The sequence below is a fragment of the Maylandia zebra genome, linkage group LG8 (genome assembly GCF_041146795.1).
Source record: "Maylandia zebra isolate NMK-2024a linkage group LG8, Mzebra_GT3a, whole genome shotgun sequence".
Classification (NCBI taxonomy): domain Eukaryota; kingdom Metazoa; phylum Chordata; class Actinopteri; order Cichliformes; family Cichlidae; genus Maylandia; species Maylandia zebra.
The window spans coordinates 19,092,319-19,110,264 of record NC_135174.1 but is presented as its reverse complement, the minus strand read 5'-3'; the positions used below and the strand labels follow the sequence as shown (position 1 = coordinate 19,110,264).

The window sequence follows — 17,946 nt, the reverse complement described above, 5'->3', positions numbered from 1 at the left end:
GTTGTTCAATAAACCATATTTTTCAGCCACAGTGAAGTTAAGAAGAAAAACCACTTGTTCTTGATTGACCGATCACTACATCTCTGCATCTTTACCTGACTTTTTGCAAACTGCGTCACAATTATTGTAAAATCCCATACATATCAGCAGCATACTTGATAATAACAACACCTTTTGTTTTGTTTTTGTGCATACATTTGGCATAGTGCCATTACAGGCACACTGGGACATATAAAAATATTGTGTATTATATTTCGGTTAATATTCATTTAACTACTCAATAATTTTTTTTAAAAACCCATAGAAAACATTTTTAAGCCAGAAAAATGGTTAAAAAATGACATTTTATAACCTAAAAGTTTATTCATTCATTTACAATTATTCTTACATTTACTTAATGCAAAGTCAGTCTTCTTTGAGCTCTTATTTTGGTCTCCGTCTGAAGGAGCACCATCAGGTAACTGTTAATGGACAGGTAGCTTAGCGAGAATTTATTCCAGTGCTATCACTGAAAACTAAAAAAAACCCCACAAAAAATGCTGAGAATGAACCAAATTTAAACTACAGCTTTCCACAACGATACAGTATAGTTGTGAAAAACTGCACAGTCAAGTAAATATTCTGTGAGCTCATCACTTTAAGTGTACACGTTTACGTTAAACATAGCTGATTTATGCACTGTTAACACAAAAATATTCATTACAGCTGCTTTATTCTTTATCAAACCATCATAGTCTTTTGAGAATATGGACAAAAAGGCAGCATGGTTTATAGATGGAAATAAAGGCACCAGTAAATTAAACCGAACGTCAGCTTATAAATACAGTGGGGCAAAAAAGTATTTAGTCAGCCACCGATTGTGCAAGTTCCCCCACCTAAAATGATGACAGAGGTCAGTAATTTGCACCAGAGGTACACTTCAACTGTGAGAGACAGAATGTGAAAAAAAAATCCATGAATCCACATGGTAGGATTTGTAAATAATTTATTCGTAAATCAGGGTGGAAAATAAGTATTTGGTCACCTCAAACAAGGAAAATCTCTGGCTCTCACAGACCTGTAATGTCTTCTGTAAGAAGCTTTTCTGTCCCCCACTCGTTACCTGTATGAATGGCACCTGTTTGAACTCATCATCTGTATAAAAGACACCTGTCCACAGCCTCAAACAGTCAGACTCCAAACTCCGCCATGGCCAAGACCAAAGAGCTTTCGAAGGACACCAGGAAAAGTATTGTAGACCTGCACCAGACTGGGAAGAGTGAATCTATAATAGGCAAGCAGCTTGGTGTGAAAAAATCAACTGTGGGAGCAATCATCAGAAAATGGAAGACATACAAGACCACTGATAATCTCCCTCGATCTGGGGCTCCACGCAAGATCTCATCCCGTGGGGTCAAAATGATGATGAGAACGGTGAGCAAAGATCCCAGAACCACACGGGGGGACCTGGTGAATGACCTGCAGAGAGCTGGGACCAAAGTAACAAAGGTCACCATCAGTAGGTGTCCTGAAGCGGGGGGAGAGCAATCCTGCAGCAGCGTTCTGCTGTACGGATCACTCTTTGGAGAGCTTTTTGGTCCTTCACACAGCTGTTCCCAAACCACGATGTCATGTTCTGTGTGAGGATGCTCTCCACAGCGCCTGTATAGAAAATCCTGAGGATCTTTGGAGAGACCCTGAACTTCCTCAGTTGTCGTAGGTGATACAGGCGCTGCCTAGCCTTTTTGGTCTGGACCTGAATGTAAGCAGCCCATGTCAGGTCTGAGGAGATGTGGACACCAAGATACTTGAAGGACTGCACCCTCTCCACTGGAGCTCCATTGATGATAATGGGCTTGTAGTCTCTGTGCTTCTTCTGAAGTCCACCACCAGCTCCTTGGTCTTGCTGATGTTCAGCTGGACAGAATGGACAGAATGAATGGGGCCATGTATCGTGAGATTTTGAGCCAAAACCTCCTTCCATCAGTGAGAACTTTGAAGATGAAACGAGGCTGGGTCTTCCAACATGACAATGATCCAAAACACACCGCCCGGGCAACAAAGGAGTGGCTCCGTAAGAAGCATTTGAAAGTCCTGGAGTGGCCTAGCCAGTCTCCAGACCTCAACCCCATAGAAAATCTGTGGCGGGAGTTGAAAGTCCGTGTTGCTAAGCGACAGCCTCAAAACATCACTGCTCTCGAGAAGATCTGCATGGAGGAATGGGCCAAAATACCAGCTACTGTGTGTGCAAACCTGGTAAAGACCTATAGTAAACGTTTGACCTCTGTTATTGCCAACAAAGGTTATGTTACAAAGTATTGAGTTGTATTTTTGTTATTGACCAAATACTTATTTTCCACCCTGATTTACGAATAAATTCTTTACAAATCCTACCATGTGGATTCATGGATTTTTTTTTTCACATTCTGTCTCTCACAGTTGAAGTGTACCTCTGGTGCAAATTACTGACCTCTGTCATCATTTTAGGTGGGGGAACTTGCACAATCGGTGGCTGACTAAATACTTTTTTGCCCCACTGTACTCTTTCCAGCAGGATGAAATTGAGAACGCTGGACACATGTGAGGACACTGTCCTGCAGCGCTAACACTCTTGCTGTTGCACTGCCTCTCCGCAGTCCCCAGCGATGAGTGATATGATGGAGTCTTTACCTGAGGCTATCTCTCCCCATGCACAACTAGTCGGAACTGAACTGCAAGGGCAATGAGGAGAGACGCCCCGTGGCTCCAAACAAAGGCAAAGGCTTCCAGCAGTAATCGGAAACTATCGTCTCTCCTCACGCTGCTTAAACCTGCAACCCCTGCTCAGTTATGATGACACTGCCATTTAATGTCCTGTTAACAAATATGCCCTGTATCAAAGGAAACTGGATTGATTTGAGGGGCAGCTCTGTCAACCGCTCCCCAAGGTCACTCTGCCAGCATTTTGCAAAAAAAAAGGAAAGAAAAATAGGGCAGGATGTAAGAGTTGAAGCATTAAAAATTGCTGAGGACTGGCCTGGAGTCTGTCCAAGACAAAGTTAGAAGTACTTCACAAATCAATGCCTGCTCTCTGCATCCCCCACGCTTCTTTTATGCTCTGAAATGACAGAATGTAGTGCAAGCATTCTTTTTTTGAAACATCTGGTGTCAATATTGGAGCTTAACTTCAAAGAAATTACTGATAGCATTCTGCTCCCTTCAGTCAGAGATCTAGCATCTATTTAAGGCTGTGTTCTGCAGCTTCGAGATATGAGGTTTAAGTGAAGGGTAAAGATGTCCAAAAGGGGCCAAAGATGGGATGGCTTCGAGTGGAAAATGTGTGTAGATAAGCAGACAAAAAAAGAACCCTGAAAAGAAAAATGGCATACCGACAGTTGCGACGGTGTCGTCCTTGCCCTGGGTGAAGACCACCACTCGCTGCCTCTTCGTGTTCTCCTTGGGGAGGTTTTGGGTTTTCTTTGCAATCTCTGCGATGTCGTCTGTCTGTGAAAAACACCAGACCACCGGGTGAGAATGTGTTGAGTCGAGCGAATGCAACATGAGGAGCAATTTCTGAAGAGTTAATCAAAGATCACGCGTGTGACTGAGAGAGGTCAGATTTTTCCAATCCAGGCAGACACATCAAAGTGATAATGAAACCAGATGGGCTGTGAACCCATTTTGAAACAGATCAATAGGGACGCTCAATGAGGCTTCCACGCACTTACTGGAGAATTGCGAAAATATTAGAATGTCATATTCCCTAAGTGAGATGAAAATAAGCGTGTTAAGATATGCTGTTGTCAGATAAAGCTACTTCTGCAAGCTGAAGGGATAGGTGGTGCGTGTACTGTATCATTCTCTTCCTGAAGCAGGCCATCTCTCCTCAGCATCTGCACTGAATGGATATTCTCGCCTGGAGACGACAGAACTCTCCAGAGTGCTTGCCTTTGATCATGAGAGGGATAAAAAAACCCACACCTGTCAGTGCTACTTTATTATTAACTCATCATGATGTACTATGAGCAGGTAGAACGTCTTTATCGCCGTCTCGCAGTGGGGTGGACTGCTTTTCTGTAATACAGCACACTGAGGAGCTAGCATTAGGGATACTAGATGCCTCTAGCATCTGTATCAAAGCGAACGCTTGAGCACCTTCAGGGGTGAGCAAATACTGTGATTATGGGAGTAATCAGAAAGATAGGCTCCAGCCCAGTACCACCAGGCTCACTGGCTCACTCAAACCAATGAGCTTTTTACACCTTTAAATGCTTCCCAAACGTCCTTTAATCAGGCCTGAGAGGTCCAGGGAGACCCAGGGCTGAGGAAAAATGGGTGTAACACTCTAAGTAAGTGCTAATGGTGAGGTTAATACAGAGGCCGTTAGCAGACGACGGCGAAAAAAAAGAGCAATTTGTCACTGTGACTGGATGTAACCACAAGCACTCCTCCAGACACTGAATGCAAAACCACACAAGGCTTCGGCACATTGTCACCCTTGGGTTTTATGTTCACTGACATAAAAAAAAAGGGGCTCCACTGAGCTTTTAGGAGCTAAAATGTTCTAAAGGCCAGAGGTGGTAGGGCACACAATAACACAAACACAAGTTTACAAAAAAAGGAAGAAAAGAAGTGCCACATGGCTCTGAAGGCTGATTCAACAGGTGCTCTTCAGTAAAATGATATTTTAAGTTTACTTTTCAAGCAGTTCAGCAGGAAAAGAAACCTCACACGACTCTTCATTAGGATCTGACAAAGACGCAATCAGTCAGCCAACACCCATGACATGGTACGCAACCCATAGAAATAAAAGAAAATATCCAATCCATGTTGAAAAAAATCACAATAAGTGCTTTGCAAAATAAATAAATTAGTGCTTTACACTTTATTAGTGCTGGTTTGATCCCAGAAAAAGCCACCAAACCATCAAGAACTGCCTCAGGAAGGGCGTCCGGCACATCTGCAGATCCAATATATGTAGAGCTACCTGTGTGAATGTGTGAATAATGGAGCAGCTGAAAGTAGCTTTAGTATCAACAAAAGTAAATCTGTAAGGTAAATAAGTTGTGTGCTACATACATAAAATAGTAAAAAGGGTGTAAATGTTTTCTGTAAAGAGTTTTGTTTTACAAGGTGTTTCATTCCTAAGCTTATCACACTAAATGTGTCAAATGGAAACCCAGCATATCCAACTTTATCACATTGGAAGCTATCGTTAAAGCTACGCTAAAGTGCTAGTGTTTAAGTTTTCAAAGTATCTTCCAACTACTAGTCAGAAAATAAACTACCAAAAAAAATTAAAAATGCAGAAAATCTACCTTGTTGTTCAGACTTGAAAGCTTACTGGCCTGCAGTGTTACAATCCACAGTGTTTCTTGTTGAAGGAGGTTTTTTCAGTCTATCACCAGCTCCCATATAGATAACTATCACTTCTAGAGTGAGCACTTTTATAGCAAAGCCACAAAGAGGGGGGTCAAGGGTGCGATCAGCTTCTTTAAACTCGCCCAGTAGCAGTGATGACGAACACGGCAGTCACTGCAGCTCAAGTTTGTGTCTTTTGGAAACAAACCAACAGATGACTAAAAGACAAGACAGGAAGCTGTGAGTCTCGCTACTGGTCCACTTTCGGACACGTGATTTAGAAATAATTTTCTAATTGAATGTTTACTTCCCTACATATTTTGAGATTTCATCCTTTAGTATAAAAAACTTTTGACATGCTACAATTGGATCTCCTGGGTTAGCCTTTACACGTACAAGCACACTTAACTTAACTTCCTCCTTTCTGCCAGGCAGAAACCCTTACCTGACAAGCTCCCGGGGCAAAACGATACAGAAAAATAACGTTCAGCGCGAGTGCAGACAAATGACTTGACAAATGATATGGTCAATTTGGTTTACTACTGACAAATGGCAATATTTACAATTGTGAGGCAATTGATCAGACATAAATCAACAAACCGTGAAATATGAAAGCTCTACAAGGGTGTTAAATTGTGTTTCTGTGTTGAAGCCAGTGAGAAACTGATCGTTTCCACTGCATGCTGCTTGAGAAACACTGCGAGGGAGAGATTCAATTAGAGCTGTGATGCTGAGTTCTTTGAGCATTTAAAGGAAACAGATCACAATCAGGCGACTGTGTTCAGATCTGCTGATTGCTGTTTTGGAGAGGAAAGCTTTTTATCTTGTGTTTAAGCTGAAGAAGGGCTGCTGTCATTTTTGTTAGTCATCCATAATGTGATGATAACAGTGTTTCGGGATACATGTGGCGCTTTAGGGTCATAGAATCCAATTATAGTTCCCGACCTTCCCCAATTAACCTGGACTTTTACTGAACTTCAATCGACCTCAGTGGCCTTCATGTTTCGTTTCAGACAGCAAGTCTAACTTTTTGTCTTCTTTGGAGTCGGCAAATGTTAAAGAACAAATGTTTTTGGCTATAAGACTAAAATAAAAAACTACAAATGATAGAATATAATAATAAAATAATTGTAAGGTAAAAATGATTGTTTGAATATTGATGTTTTCAAGAAAACCTACTCTGCTTTGAACACAAGCCAACTTTATTTTACTTTTTAAAGCAATTCAAACCATTAGAATATGGTTAACAGGTGGTTTTCTATGGCATCAGAGGCTGCCACTGAACTATGAATCGAACAAATGCCTTCTGCTGCTAAAGGCAATCGGATAAGGCTGAAAGCTCTTCAAAATTTCTGGTAAGTGGATCTTGTAAGACTTGTAAGACTTTTTTAATCTAATTACTTGTGGAAGCTTATAAAGGAGTCTTAAAATTAATTTATTTAATTAATATATGACATTTTAAATTATGGAGACCAGAAAAACCTAAAAAAGTAAATAAATAAATACAGTAAGTAGTTTAAAAAAATTTGTTATTAATATCCCAAAATCCATCAAAATATATGATAAAAAATCTTTCTAAAAATAATAATTAAAAAAAGCATAACTATCATGGTATTAAATATATAAAACGAGACTTAAATTATATTTCCGTACTTTAGTACAATATTTGTTCATAACCTATATGCATAGTTTGAATAACGAGTAAGTATAAATGTAAAAACAAAAAATGATAAGATTATTAATTGGGTTTTTTTATTAGCATTTAGTTTAGTTTTTTTTTATAATAGAGTAGAGTAGAGTAGAGTAGCCATTTATTGTCATTGTACATGTACAAGGAAACTGTGAAAATTATGGAGTTTTTCGAAATTTTTTGGGCCGTTTTTGACCTCTATACATTATGTAAAGATGACAAAACATATCCATATGAACTCATACAGGTGTACTGTGTATTTGCAAAAAAACAAATTTCCTCCGCTAACACTGCCTTAACAATTAATCCCCCATCTCCGGGTTGAATCAAAGTTTTACAGGCTAAAACTGTGCATATTCATATTTTTGAGGACTTGCCAGGGTATGACTGGTCTACGGGAGCCGGCCTGTACCAGTAAAGTTTAAAACGGTCACCAGAAAGTGACGAGAGGAGAAAAAAAAAGCGGTGAAGAAAACATCTTTGAACCACAGCCATCTAGAAATGCGCCAAGTACAGTACACACCACCGATGTTATCTGAGAAATCACATTCATCCAATGCAATTTCGCAGAGTGTTCTGCCAAATCAGGTTGACACGGAAAATGTCAAAGAATTGTAACTACTAGGAGAGTCTTCACTTTGCCCTTTGTGGGGGTTTTTTTCCATGTGAGGCCGCTCCATTACTAACACCTCCCCAATTCCACCACCCCCCTACAGCACCACCACCTCCGCCTTCATCCCTTCTCCTCTCTTAAACCTGTCACTGCCATCAGGATTGCATTTCTATTCCAGTCACGTTGATCACACCGTTAGTGATTCTGGATGACAATTACTCACACAGAGCAGAGACATATTCAAGGCAGCGCTACCTCTGAAAGAGAGAAGGCACTTAAAATACCTGAGCCCATGTGAAGGGAAGAAAAAAAAGCCTCGCATATCGGCTATTTGTGTTTTGATTTTTGCATTTAAATAGCAATGGAAGGAATATGCAAAAACACGAGGAAAAAATAGACTAAGGGAACGTTCACTTTACACTTAAGAGGCAGCCCCACGTTAAAACACACCGTGCTTTCTGTAATCTTCATTTCCATAATCCAAAATCACAGGTGGCTGTAATTTGGTTATTAAAAGACGACGGTGCGCGCTCAGTGTAGTGTAATGCTATGGCAGTGAAGAGGAGACATACAGTATGCGATCCCTGAGTGCAATGAAGATAATGAGGAGGCTTTTTAACCAGGCAACCTGATGAGCCCCACGCCTGCAGAGAAAAGCTTGAAACCATGCCCAACTTCTCAGCTTCCCAAGAGGCTTTTCAAAATTCAATAAATAACATCTGTAGGCGATGTTGGGTGCAGACCTAGCAGAGTGCGTCATAACAGAGAGCTGGCTGAACAAAGAAACCATGACGACTGCCAGGTTTCCATAGCAACTGCTGCAAGGCCTGGAGAGTATAATAGCACATCAATCACTGTCCAAAAAGAACTTCATTATCAGCAAAAATAAACCTTTAGGATCTTTTTAGTGTGCAATTGCTGGTCAACTCACCTCAAAGCCCAGCTCTTTGGCAAACGTGGCCGCCTCCTGGAAAAGATAAGACACAGACAAATGAGCAGTTAATTACAGAGTCACAAACAGAGCACAGTGTCGCACACCAGACGTGAAGTAAAGACATCTCGCTTCCCTCCGCTCCTCGCATGTCTGGCCATTTTCACTTGAGAATAAGTAACCTGAGTTAGTGTTGTTCTGCCAACTCCTGATTTAATAGGCGTGCAGCCCACCCATTTAAACTACAGCCTGACATCATCTCATCTTACCAGAGCAGCGTGAGATAACACCCCATCAGCCTCCAGCCTTGAAACCATCACTGAAACCATGAATATGTGCTAGTGTGTGGGAATCCCCAACACTGCAGGCATTCAGCGCCCACTTTATGTTGCTTTAGTCTCCTAACAGGTGCACTTAAACGTTTATGCAGGCTGTAGCGAGTTAATCGCGAAAACCGCTCACTGACGCCGTTTCATAGTTTAATGTAGTCTCCCAGTGGTCGCAGGTACAAGCTGGTGTTAGTAAAAAAAAATCTAAAAATAATACACTTATAGCATTACAGGGCTCACAGAAACATTTAAAGTTTACTTCTATAACAAAGTATATTTAACAGCTAAATACACTGTAAAAAAAACATTTTAATGCATTCTCTGTAAAATTACAAATCTAAAAATATATTTAAATTTAATACATAAAACAATTAAAACCAATGGAAAAATATATACGGGAACAACTTCAAAGTAAAACCTTTTAAGTATCTAAATAATGTTTTATATTATATAAAAGAGATAAATCACCAACTGAATGCCAAATGAACCATATCTGAAATGGGCATCGGCTGGAAAATGAAAATATACATTAAAAAAACCCAAAAAAATTAACCAATAAATGATGCATTTAAATACACTCAGAAAAGCAGTACTAACTACTGCTATAATTGATTCGTCATATTGTGCAGTCGTTAATGTAAAAAAACAATGAAGCTGTCTTCCAAGAACATGAACATTATCTGCAGTGTGGTAAGCTGTGATGTACAACATGTGAGTAATAAATAGGCCGTGTTACGATCCTCTAACTGATGACAGAAGCCGTTGCCTGTCAGCTCCGAACGATGTCACAAATTGTGACAGACAACCTCCTGCACTAAATTCACTTCTGACCCCAGACAGGATAATAAGTTGATGCTATGATTCTAAATAATCCAATTATCTGCAGGAGGAGGGTGTGTATGGGAGGGGGTGTGGTGTTTGTGTGACCTTGGGGAGAGGTTGACAACCTGGTCCTCAAACAGAAGGGGAGGAGATGACATGGAACAATAAGGTTACTGGTCCCTGGAGGAAAGCCTCATGGCTCCCTGGCTTGGATCAACATCACAGCACCAGCAATATGTCAATTCATCACCCCACCCTGCGCCCCTCACACACACAGGCTAGACAATTAGCTGCTGTAGTCGAGAAGCAGTTCTGTAATCAGCAGAAGGTAGTGTTCTCTTTTAACCTCTCTTTGCCTTTTCAATCTATCGAGGGCTTGGGTCTCACATTTATTTTCCTTTATTTACAACCACATATTGACTTTTCTCCTCAGGAACGCTCCATCACCAACTAGCACGAGGCAACGCGCAGGGACAAGAGCAGCCTGGAAAAATGTCTTGTCAAAACAGCAATATTTCATATCAAAGCATTTAAGAGACACACGAGTGAAGGCTGGAATAACTATAGTGCTGCCGAGCAGTGCATGGCTCTGCCTCTCTCTCTCTCTAGTTAGCAGCTATAATATTTGTGAGAAAAGCCTATCGAGAGAGTGTGGGTGTAAGAAGAACAGATAATTGAAGCAATGTCTATGAGCCACATGTGTACAGTGTAATCCCTTTTAGGAATTTATTAATTTCTAGTTGTTATGAATGCCAGCTTCAAAAATATGTTGCGCTGTAAAGCTCGGCTAAAACTAATATACTGCTATGATAAATATTGCATGGCGGTAAATATGCAATTACCGAGACTACCCATACAGCCAATAAAACTGGAGCGATGGGCAATTAAAGCCACTGTTCCTTAAGGAGCTTATAGCGTTAATATTCAAAAATCTTATGTTTCAGGCTGCGCGTGTTGACATGTGCTGTTTTGGGATGTTGTGGTAGACGGTTTTTAAAATGACGGCCCATGTGCTTCTACAGCTGTTGCAGCAATGACAAGTGCTTGGAGTGACATCTGGGCGAAATCCTCTCGTGCTCGAAAGAAAGGAGGGGGAAAAGAAAAGGCATCTCGTTTGTTCGGAGATTGCTGTGATTGCACGCTCGCCTTTCATGATCTCCTTCGAGTCCGATTCCAAAAAAGAGAGACAGAGAGAGAGGACTCTTGCAGATCTCAGGGCTTGCATGTTCTCCTCCTTCTCCTCTTCGGGCAAACAAGGTAAAAGATAACAAAGCAGGCAGAGTGCATGAGCCCTCTGCAGCCATAGTTAGTATAAAGCTATCAGAATGTGTGAGATGTTGCTGCTGTCAGAGGCTTAAACAGTCAAAGGGATATTTTTAGAGAGCTTAAGCTAATAATCCAGAGCCCCGTCGGGGGGGTGGCGGGAGTCTACAATTTCTTTGCCAAGCAAAATGAAAGAGGAAATACACACTTCATGCAAAGGGCAGTTTTCAAAGTTTAACACTTTGTTTTTTATGACACTGTAAGTGACAGGAGCCTAGCGGGCCTTAAACAGTCAGAGCAGAAGCTGTATGTTGCATATTTTCTGTGAAGTTATTTATATCGTATAGACATTTTTCCCCCTCCCTCCTTTTAATGAAGTTAAACTGCTGATTTTGCATTCAATCTGAGAAACCTGCAGTCAACTGCAATTTCTTTTGTCGCCTGGGGGAAGTGAACAAGCTATGAACATATTGTTAGCAAAAAAGTAAGTTATTTACATAGCCCATAGACAGAGGACAATTTCCAGTATTTGGAATCATATATCGGCCACAAGAATGTAATCCTCTGCTTTTAGCTCAGTTTTGGCCTCTACCAGCTTATTGTAGAAATGTCTGGCTCTTGGGATGCTACATTAATTTAATGAAATAGTTGCTGTAAATAGGCTCTGGTGTTATTTTTTTCAGTTGTGGAGCAACGTGTAAAACGTGTAGGTTTGGGTAGATGGTTGGGGAACAAAGATAATAAGTGAAAAAAAAGTGCTGAAGGAAACTGCAAAGTTGAATAATAATTTTCCATTTGTTCACCATTATGAATGAAACCTAAGACTTTATTCTTTCTTTATTCCGTTAGAGTTTCCTGATCAATTTTACCTTTTAGGGTAAAAAAAGAGGCCTAGACAAGCTTTCAGAATCACCACAGTCATCTTTGTTTCTCTGAATAGAACAAAAAAAACTTTTATAAGTGTATTTTTTTTTTTTTTTTTGAAGATTTCTATTTATTTAAAGTTCCTTTTAGTAATGTACACGTCAATAAAAAACCTGGGGGCAAAACAAATTCCACTCTGTAATTTCCCTCCTCCAGTTTATGGATCAAATATGGAATTAATCACGTTTTCTGTATTTGTGTGCGAATGTAACTGATACATATTTCTCTTTTTCTACTCAGTCCATATCTTAATATAAATGTTGTATACAGTATGGTTTATGATGATCCTGATGAAGGCCAAGTTTGTTCACTCACCAAACACTTTATCATGCACACCTTAACAATACCGCATCAATTTTTCAGATGAACTGGTGCTAAAAAGATGCTCTGAGATTTTGGTCATTATTGACATGGTAGCAACACACAGTTGCTGCAGATCCACGATGCCAATCTCTTATTTCACCACAACCAAGAGGTGCTCTATTAGATTGATATCCAGTGAATGTGGAGGCCACTTGAGTATAAAGAACTTATCATCTTCAAGAAATCAGTTTGAGATGATCTGAGCTTTGTGACATGGAAGCAGCCATCAGTAGGTGAATACACTGTGTTCATACAGATGGACATGGTCAGCAACATACTCTTTAAACTGTGCCTACTTTGTACCAATGGGTTCTAACTGAGCCAAGTAAACATCCCCTACATCTTTACACCACCATCTACCTAAACTGTTGATACAAGCCATCCTTTAATGTTGTTTATACCAATTTCTGACCCTACCAACTCAAACTGGGGCTTGTCAGACCAAGCAATGTTACTATTTGCAAATAATTCCCTGTTCCCAGCAAATACGAGATAAACCCATCGTAGTCTTCTGCTGCTTTAGCCCATCAGCTTCAAGGATTGACATGAGATGCTCAGAGATGCTCTTCTGCATGCCCTGGCTGTAACAAGTATTTGCTTGAGTTGCTTTTGCCTTCTTATCAGCTCACTGCGTGTGTGGATATTTTTCTTTGATCATCATAAAGACATTTTCACCCAAAGAACTTTTGCTCCCTGGATATTTTCTCTTTTTCAGATGATTCTCTTTAAGAATGGATGTGTGGAAAAATTGATTTGCATTAACCAGCAGTTGTAACTAATAAACTGGCAGTTAAGCGTGTATACTACAGGTGTTGCTAGACCTCATAATGAATTTGATTCCAAAAGATTGGACAATTTGGAACCGGTTCTCAATTCCTATCCTATCCAAATCATTTAATGCATTGCCAGTTAAAGTACCACTACATATAAGGACACCCAAGAGAAAAGAAATTAATAAAACTGTCTGAGTCGTTAGCTTCCAGGATAAAATATTCCCAGTAGAAAAAAAAACACCAAACAAAAAGCAAGTAGTGAGGTTTTTTTCTCCTCTGTGTAACAAGTTGTCGAGCATATGTCACAGCAGGAGTGCGTCAGGGAAAAAAAAATCCAATTTCAGTGTTTTAAAGAATCTAAATCAAAGAGCAAACCTCAGTGCTAAGGTTAATAAAAGTTGATAAGCTGAAAAGCGAACTCCCCCAGGCTACTCAGAAAATAAGCATTTATTTGACCGTTAGCCCAAGCGATGCAGAGGCAGAAATTGAATTGTATTTGACGTTGTGGTTTTTTATTCCTGGGTGCAGCCCTGACAAGTTTTTCACACCAAAACCTCTGTTTTCTTCTTCCTCTATATAGCGGCTCATTTCAAATACCTTAAGGTTTTAAGGAACCATAAAGAAGACAACAGTTTTCTATATGTAGAAATGATCACGCCTGTAATGATATTTGGAAATGACTGATCTTTAGAAACCATTTAAAATAAAGTGAGCATGACTGGGTTATAACACGTCAAATAATTCAGCCACTTATCACTACTCACAGATATAAGTATATGTATATAACAATGGCATATGGCGTGTTTTTGTCATTCCCTACATGTCAGCGTAAGACATCACTCAGGCGAGTCAGACAGCTTTCATAAATGCCCAGTATAAACAACATCTGGCATTCAACTCAAGTGTTTCCAGTCAGATTACTACAGTATACATTACAGGGCAGTGGGTGGGCGGGTGGGGCGGGGGGGGTTGGAGACTGAATAACTAATCAAGACGATGACATCGGAGGGGAGCATCAGTGTCCTTGACGTGGCCTCGGGGTCACAAACATATCTCCTCCTGGATGTCAGGATGTCAGCCCTCAGCACGAGTCCAGGTGCTGCCGAACAGGAAGCTGCCACCTCAAAGATATGCGGGTGGATAACAACCACAGGTGATTATTAAAACGATCATGCAAGCTGATAGCAACTCACTCATGCTGGGTGGAAAGAAGGCAGCGCCCTGCTACTGTGCGGGACAGATTAGGATGAATAAATCACCTGTACCGAGCCCTCCTGAAGCTCCCAGGAGAATGCAGCAATTCTGCTCAAGCATGACATGCCACAAACATGGGGGTAAACACACGCAGGAACAACACACTCCAGAAAGCCTGGAGTCGCTTTTACTGCCTCTGGGAATTTACTCAACAGCAGCTGATGGTATTTCACTTCAAGTTTTACTGAGCCATTAAGTGGCATGTTTCATCTTCGCCTTGATATTTTCGTACATTCAAGTGCAATCGCTCAGATTTTAATCTGCAAGTCAGTGTATGTTTATAGACAAACTGACATCAACTGCTTTAATCAAATCCACAGAAGAGCTTTCTCAAACTCTGAAATGTGTTTGAGTCACGCCTCATTTCTTTATGTTTTGCTAGCAAAATTGGAAATAGTTAGAGTGATTCATTGAAACATGTAGAAACATCATGGAAAGACACTATAAGAGGCAATATTCAGTCAATATTTGGTAAGACCACATTTACTCTTCAGCACAGCCTGAACTCTCTTAGGCAAGCTTTCTGGTCAATTATTTTAAGTAACCTTAAGGAATAGTTCTCCAGGCTTCCAGAAGGACATTCAAAGCTCTTCTTTGGATGTTGGCTTCCTTTTGTTCCGTTCTCTGTCAAAATGATCCCACGCTGCTTCAATAATGTTGAAGTCTGGGCCTGGGGAGGTCGGGAATGAAGCCATTTCCAAAATATATATTTTTTACGGTGGATCAAAATTAGACGGTACTTTTCTGCATTCCTAATTTCATCAGTTTTGACAAGATCTCCAACACCGCTGCATGAACTGCAGCACAAAACCATGACTGAACCTCCACCGTGCTTTACAGATGGCTGTACACATTCACTGTTGTACGTCTCTCCTGACCTCAAACTATCATTTTGGAAATCATCACTCCTTCAGACTTGTTACCACTAAACTATAACTATAACTATAACTATAACTATATAACTATAACTCAACCCTTCCTTAAGAATGGCTTCTTGACAGCCACCCTTCCACTGAGACCACTTCTGATGACATTTTAGTGAACAGTAGATGGATTAACTGAACTTTGATGGAGATTTTGTTTATCTGCTGTAGTACAGGTATATAGTATAGTTGTCCAGTTTCCTAAAACTTTTAAAGATATGCTCCTCACCATGACGAGATATGCCAAGTTTTCCGCTAACAGCTCTTTGGGAATCACCTTGTTGGTGTAAAAATGCTATTTTATGCCTGTTAAATGTTATATTTAGCTTTTCTCATAACTTCGACTAAAGAAATGGGAACAACTCGTGTATTTTTGCTACAGCCTGCTTGTAACAAGGTCCCTAAAATTTTAAAAGTGGTGCTCCCATTGAGTTAGGTGCCTTTTTATGCTCATAGAACCAAAAAAAAAAACATTCCACTGAAAACATTTAGCTACAAGGACTGAAATGAAAAGGAGTGAAAAAGTAGCCAATGTCCACATAAAAACTTTGAACTTCAGAAAACCTTGGCAATTATTGCTCAAGACCTCTTAAAATTTACAAGATAGTCTGTCTCTTTGGAAGGGAAACTCTAATAAAGATGCTAGGTTATAAAATTCCTACACTGTACATGTCATGCCATTGTGCTTTGGGTGTATCTAAAGAGAATGTTTCTCATTGTGTAAATATTGCTCAGTGATGGTAAAAAAAAAAAAGTTATCAGAAAGAAATGCTATAGACCAGACCCTCCAAGTCTTAAACAATGGATGGACATTGTGGGGGAAAGGATGATTTTCTCCCTAAAGTATAGGAGAGACACCTTTATCGCCTGTATGTCAACCTTGGGACAAAATTCTGAGAATATCATTTGTAACGATGTTTGCAGTATCCCACCTGTTTGTGTTCTTCTAGAAAAATAACAACTTTTCATTTAGCACGTATATATATATATATATATATATATATATATATATATATATATATACACACACACATACATATATATATATGGCTTAACACTTGCACATTATTTCATCACCTAAAACTGTTTTCTATTATCTTTGTTTTTTATTTATACATATCTTGAAGGACAGTTATTAAAAAACATGACTCACAGAAACACCTGTCAAAACTGATTTTTTTTTAAAAAACCAACCTTTTTCCCATCTGCTGTCTACAAGATTATCTATGGTATGAAGACAGCTAAGTCTCAAATAAACATATGCACCACAGAGCTTATGCTTTTTTTATTGACAAATTTGGCCAAACTGACAAAGACTAGATTTGATTTTTTCCAAGTGTAGCTGATTTTTTACTCCTTGTTTTACTCTACACTGGTGTAATACATATTTTTCTAAAAAAAATATTGTGAAATATGTCTCTCAACAGGTTATGTTGTTTTCTGAGATTTTGCTGGTGTACCCATCAACATAGGTTGGAGTCGGGCAACCGTGCTTAGAAATTTGACTTCTTTTTCTTTCTGGTTTTTGGAAATTAAGCTGACAAAGTTCTGCTAAAGAACAATACAGGGTAAAATTATCATCACTGGTGGCACGATAATAAGCCAATTTATCTGACATTTCTTACGAATAAAATAGCCTGAATAAAGGAAATAACCAAAAATCATTGAGCTGAGGTTTTTTTTTTTTTAAATCTAAAAGCAAGTGCACAGTTAGACTGAAGCTTTCATGTGTCCAATTTCAGCAGTGCCCTCGCCTGTCAGTGCATTATACACCTCTAGCAACAGCATCTGCTCCCATCTTTCTTGGTCTACCTACAAGGGCAGGAGAGCGGTAGTAAGCCTATGGGGATGGAAACAGCACCTACAGCACAGGTCCAAAGGTTAAACAATCAGAAACATGTGCACTACATAAATATCTTCTCTGATAGCAATCACAGCAGGGAAAGCAGGGTTTGCATAAGGAGCTCCGAACATAGGATGTAACCTTAGATAGAGCAGGAGGGACCAGATGGGCATTCAGTGCATCTGCTGGGGCTAATGGAAGCAGTGGCAGCAGCAGTGGTAGCTTTGTGCTGGGGGGAGTTAGTTATCAGCCTGATGGCCTTATCAGCACTGAGGGCCTCTATCACACATCTCACCTCTGGACTCAAACAAGGGGTCAGTACACAACGTCAGACTACCAGAAACCAGTTATCTCTCGAGGAAGCGGATGAAGAAAAAACAGTGGATGAAGTGTTTTAGCTCAGAAAGAGCAGCTATTAAACAACTTCTTTGGTCCTTGTGAGTCTCAAAGAACTCAAATTACAGCACGATTTTTTTTCTGTCCTCTTTTTGTTTTTTTTTCTCTTTGCTGGACCATAGGTTGTCTTGATACTGATCTCTCTGCCTCCTCTAGCTTTCTCTAGCGAATTATTCCAGATGTTTTGGATCTGTATCTTTTTGCTCCATAATCTTTAGTGTGTTTTGCTGTCTTGCTCTCTCCTCTGCATTCATGTATATCCTATATTAGTGTTGCCTCGTATTTTTTCTTTGTCCTTGCAGGCCTCTATACTGGGGAAGATGCTGTTTTTCTTTGGTTCTTTGGTTGCTTCTCTGATAATGCTAAAACTCATAGATCACCATATTCTTCTACATCTGTCCATACTTCTGGTATGCTCATCACTGGTCCCTGCTGTAAATTTAATATGGTGCTCTAAACTTTACATATTTCTACACTAACTTTGTAATACTGTGCTATGTAAA

General features: G+C 39.9%; 1 protein-coding gene across 3 annotated transcripts in view; it reads right to left on the bottom strand.

Annotated features, from left to right (window-relative positions):
• Nucleotides 1-17,946, bottom strand: part of adkb (adenosine kinase b) — a 130,648-nt gene that overhangs the window by 13,328 nt on the left and 99,374 nt on the right. For all 3 annotated transcript variants that reach the window (XM_012921823.5, XM_004561284.6, XM_004561285.4), the window contains 2 exons: nt 8,554-8,589; nt 3,348-3,462 (listed from right to left, as the gene is read on the bottom strand). In XM_012921823.5, coding sequence (XP_012777277.1) covers nt 3,348-3,462; nt 8,554-8,589 — 151 coding nt within the window. The remainder of the gene's footprint in view (nt 1-3,347; nt 3,463-8,553; nt 8,590-17,946) is intronic.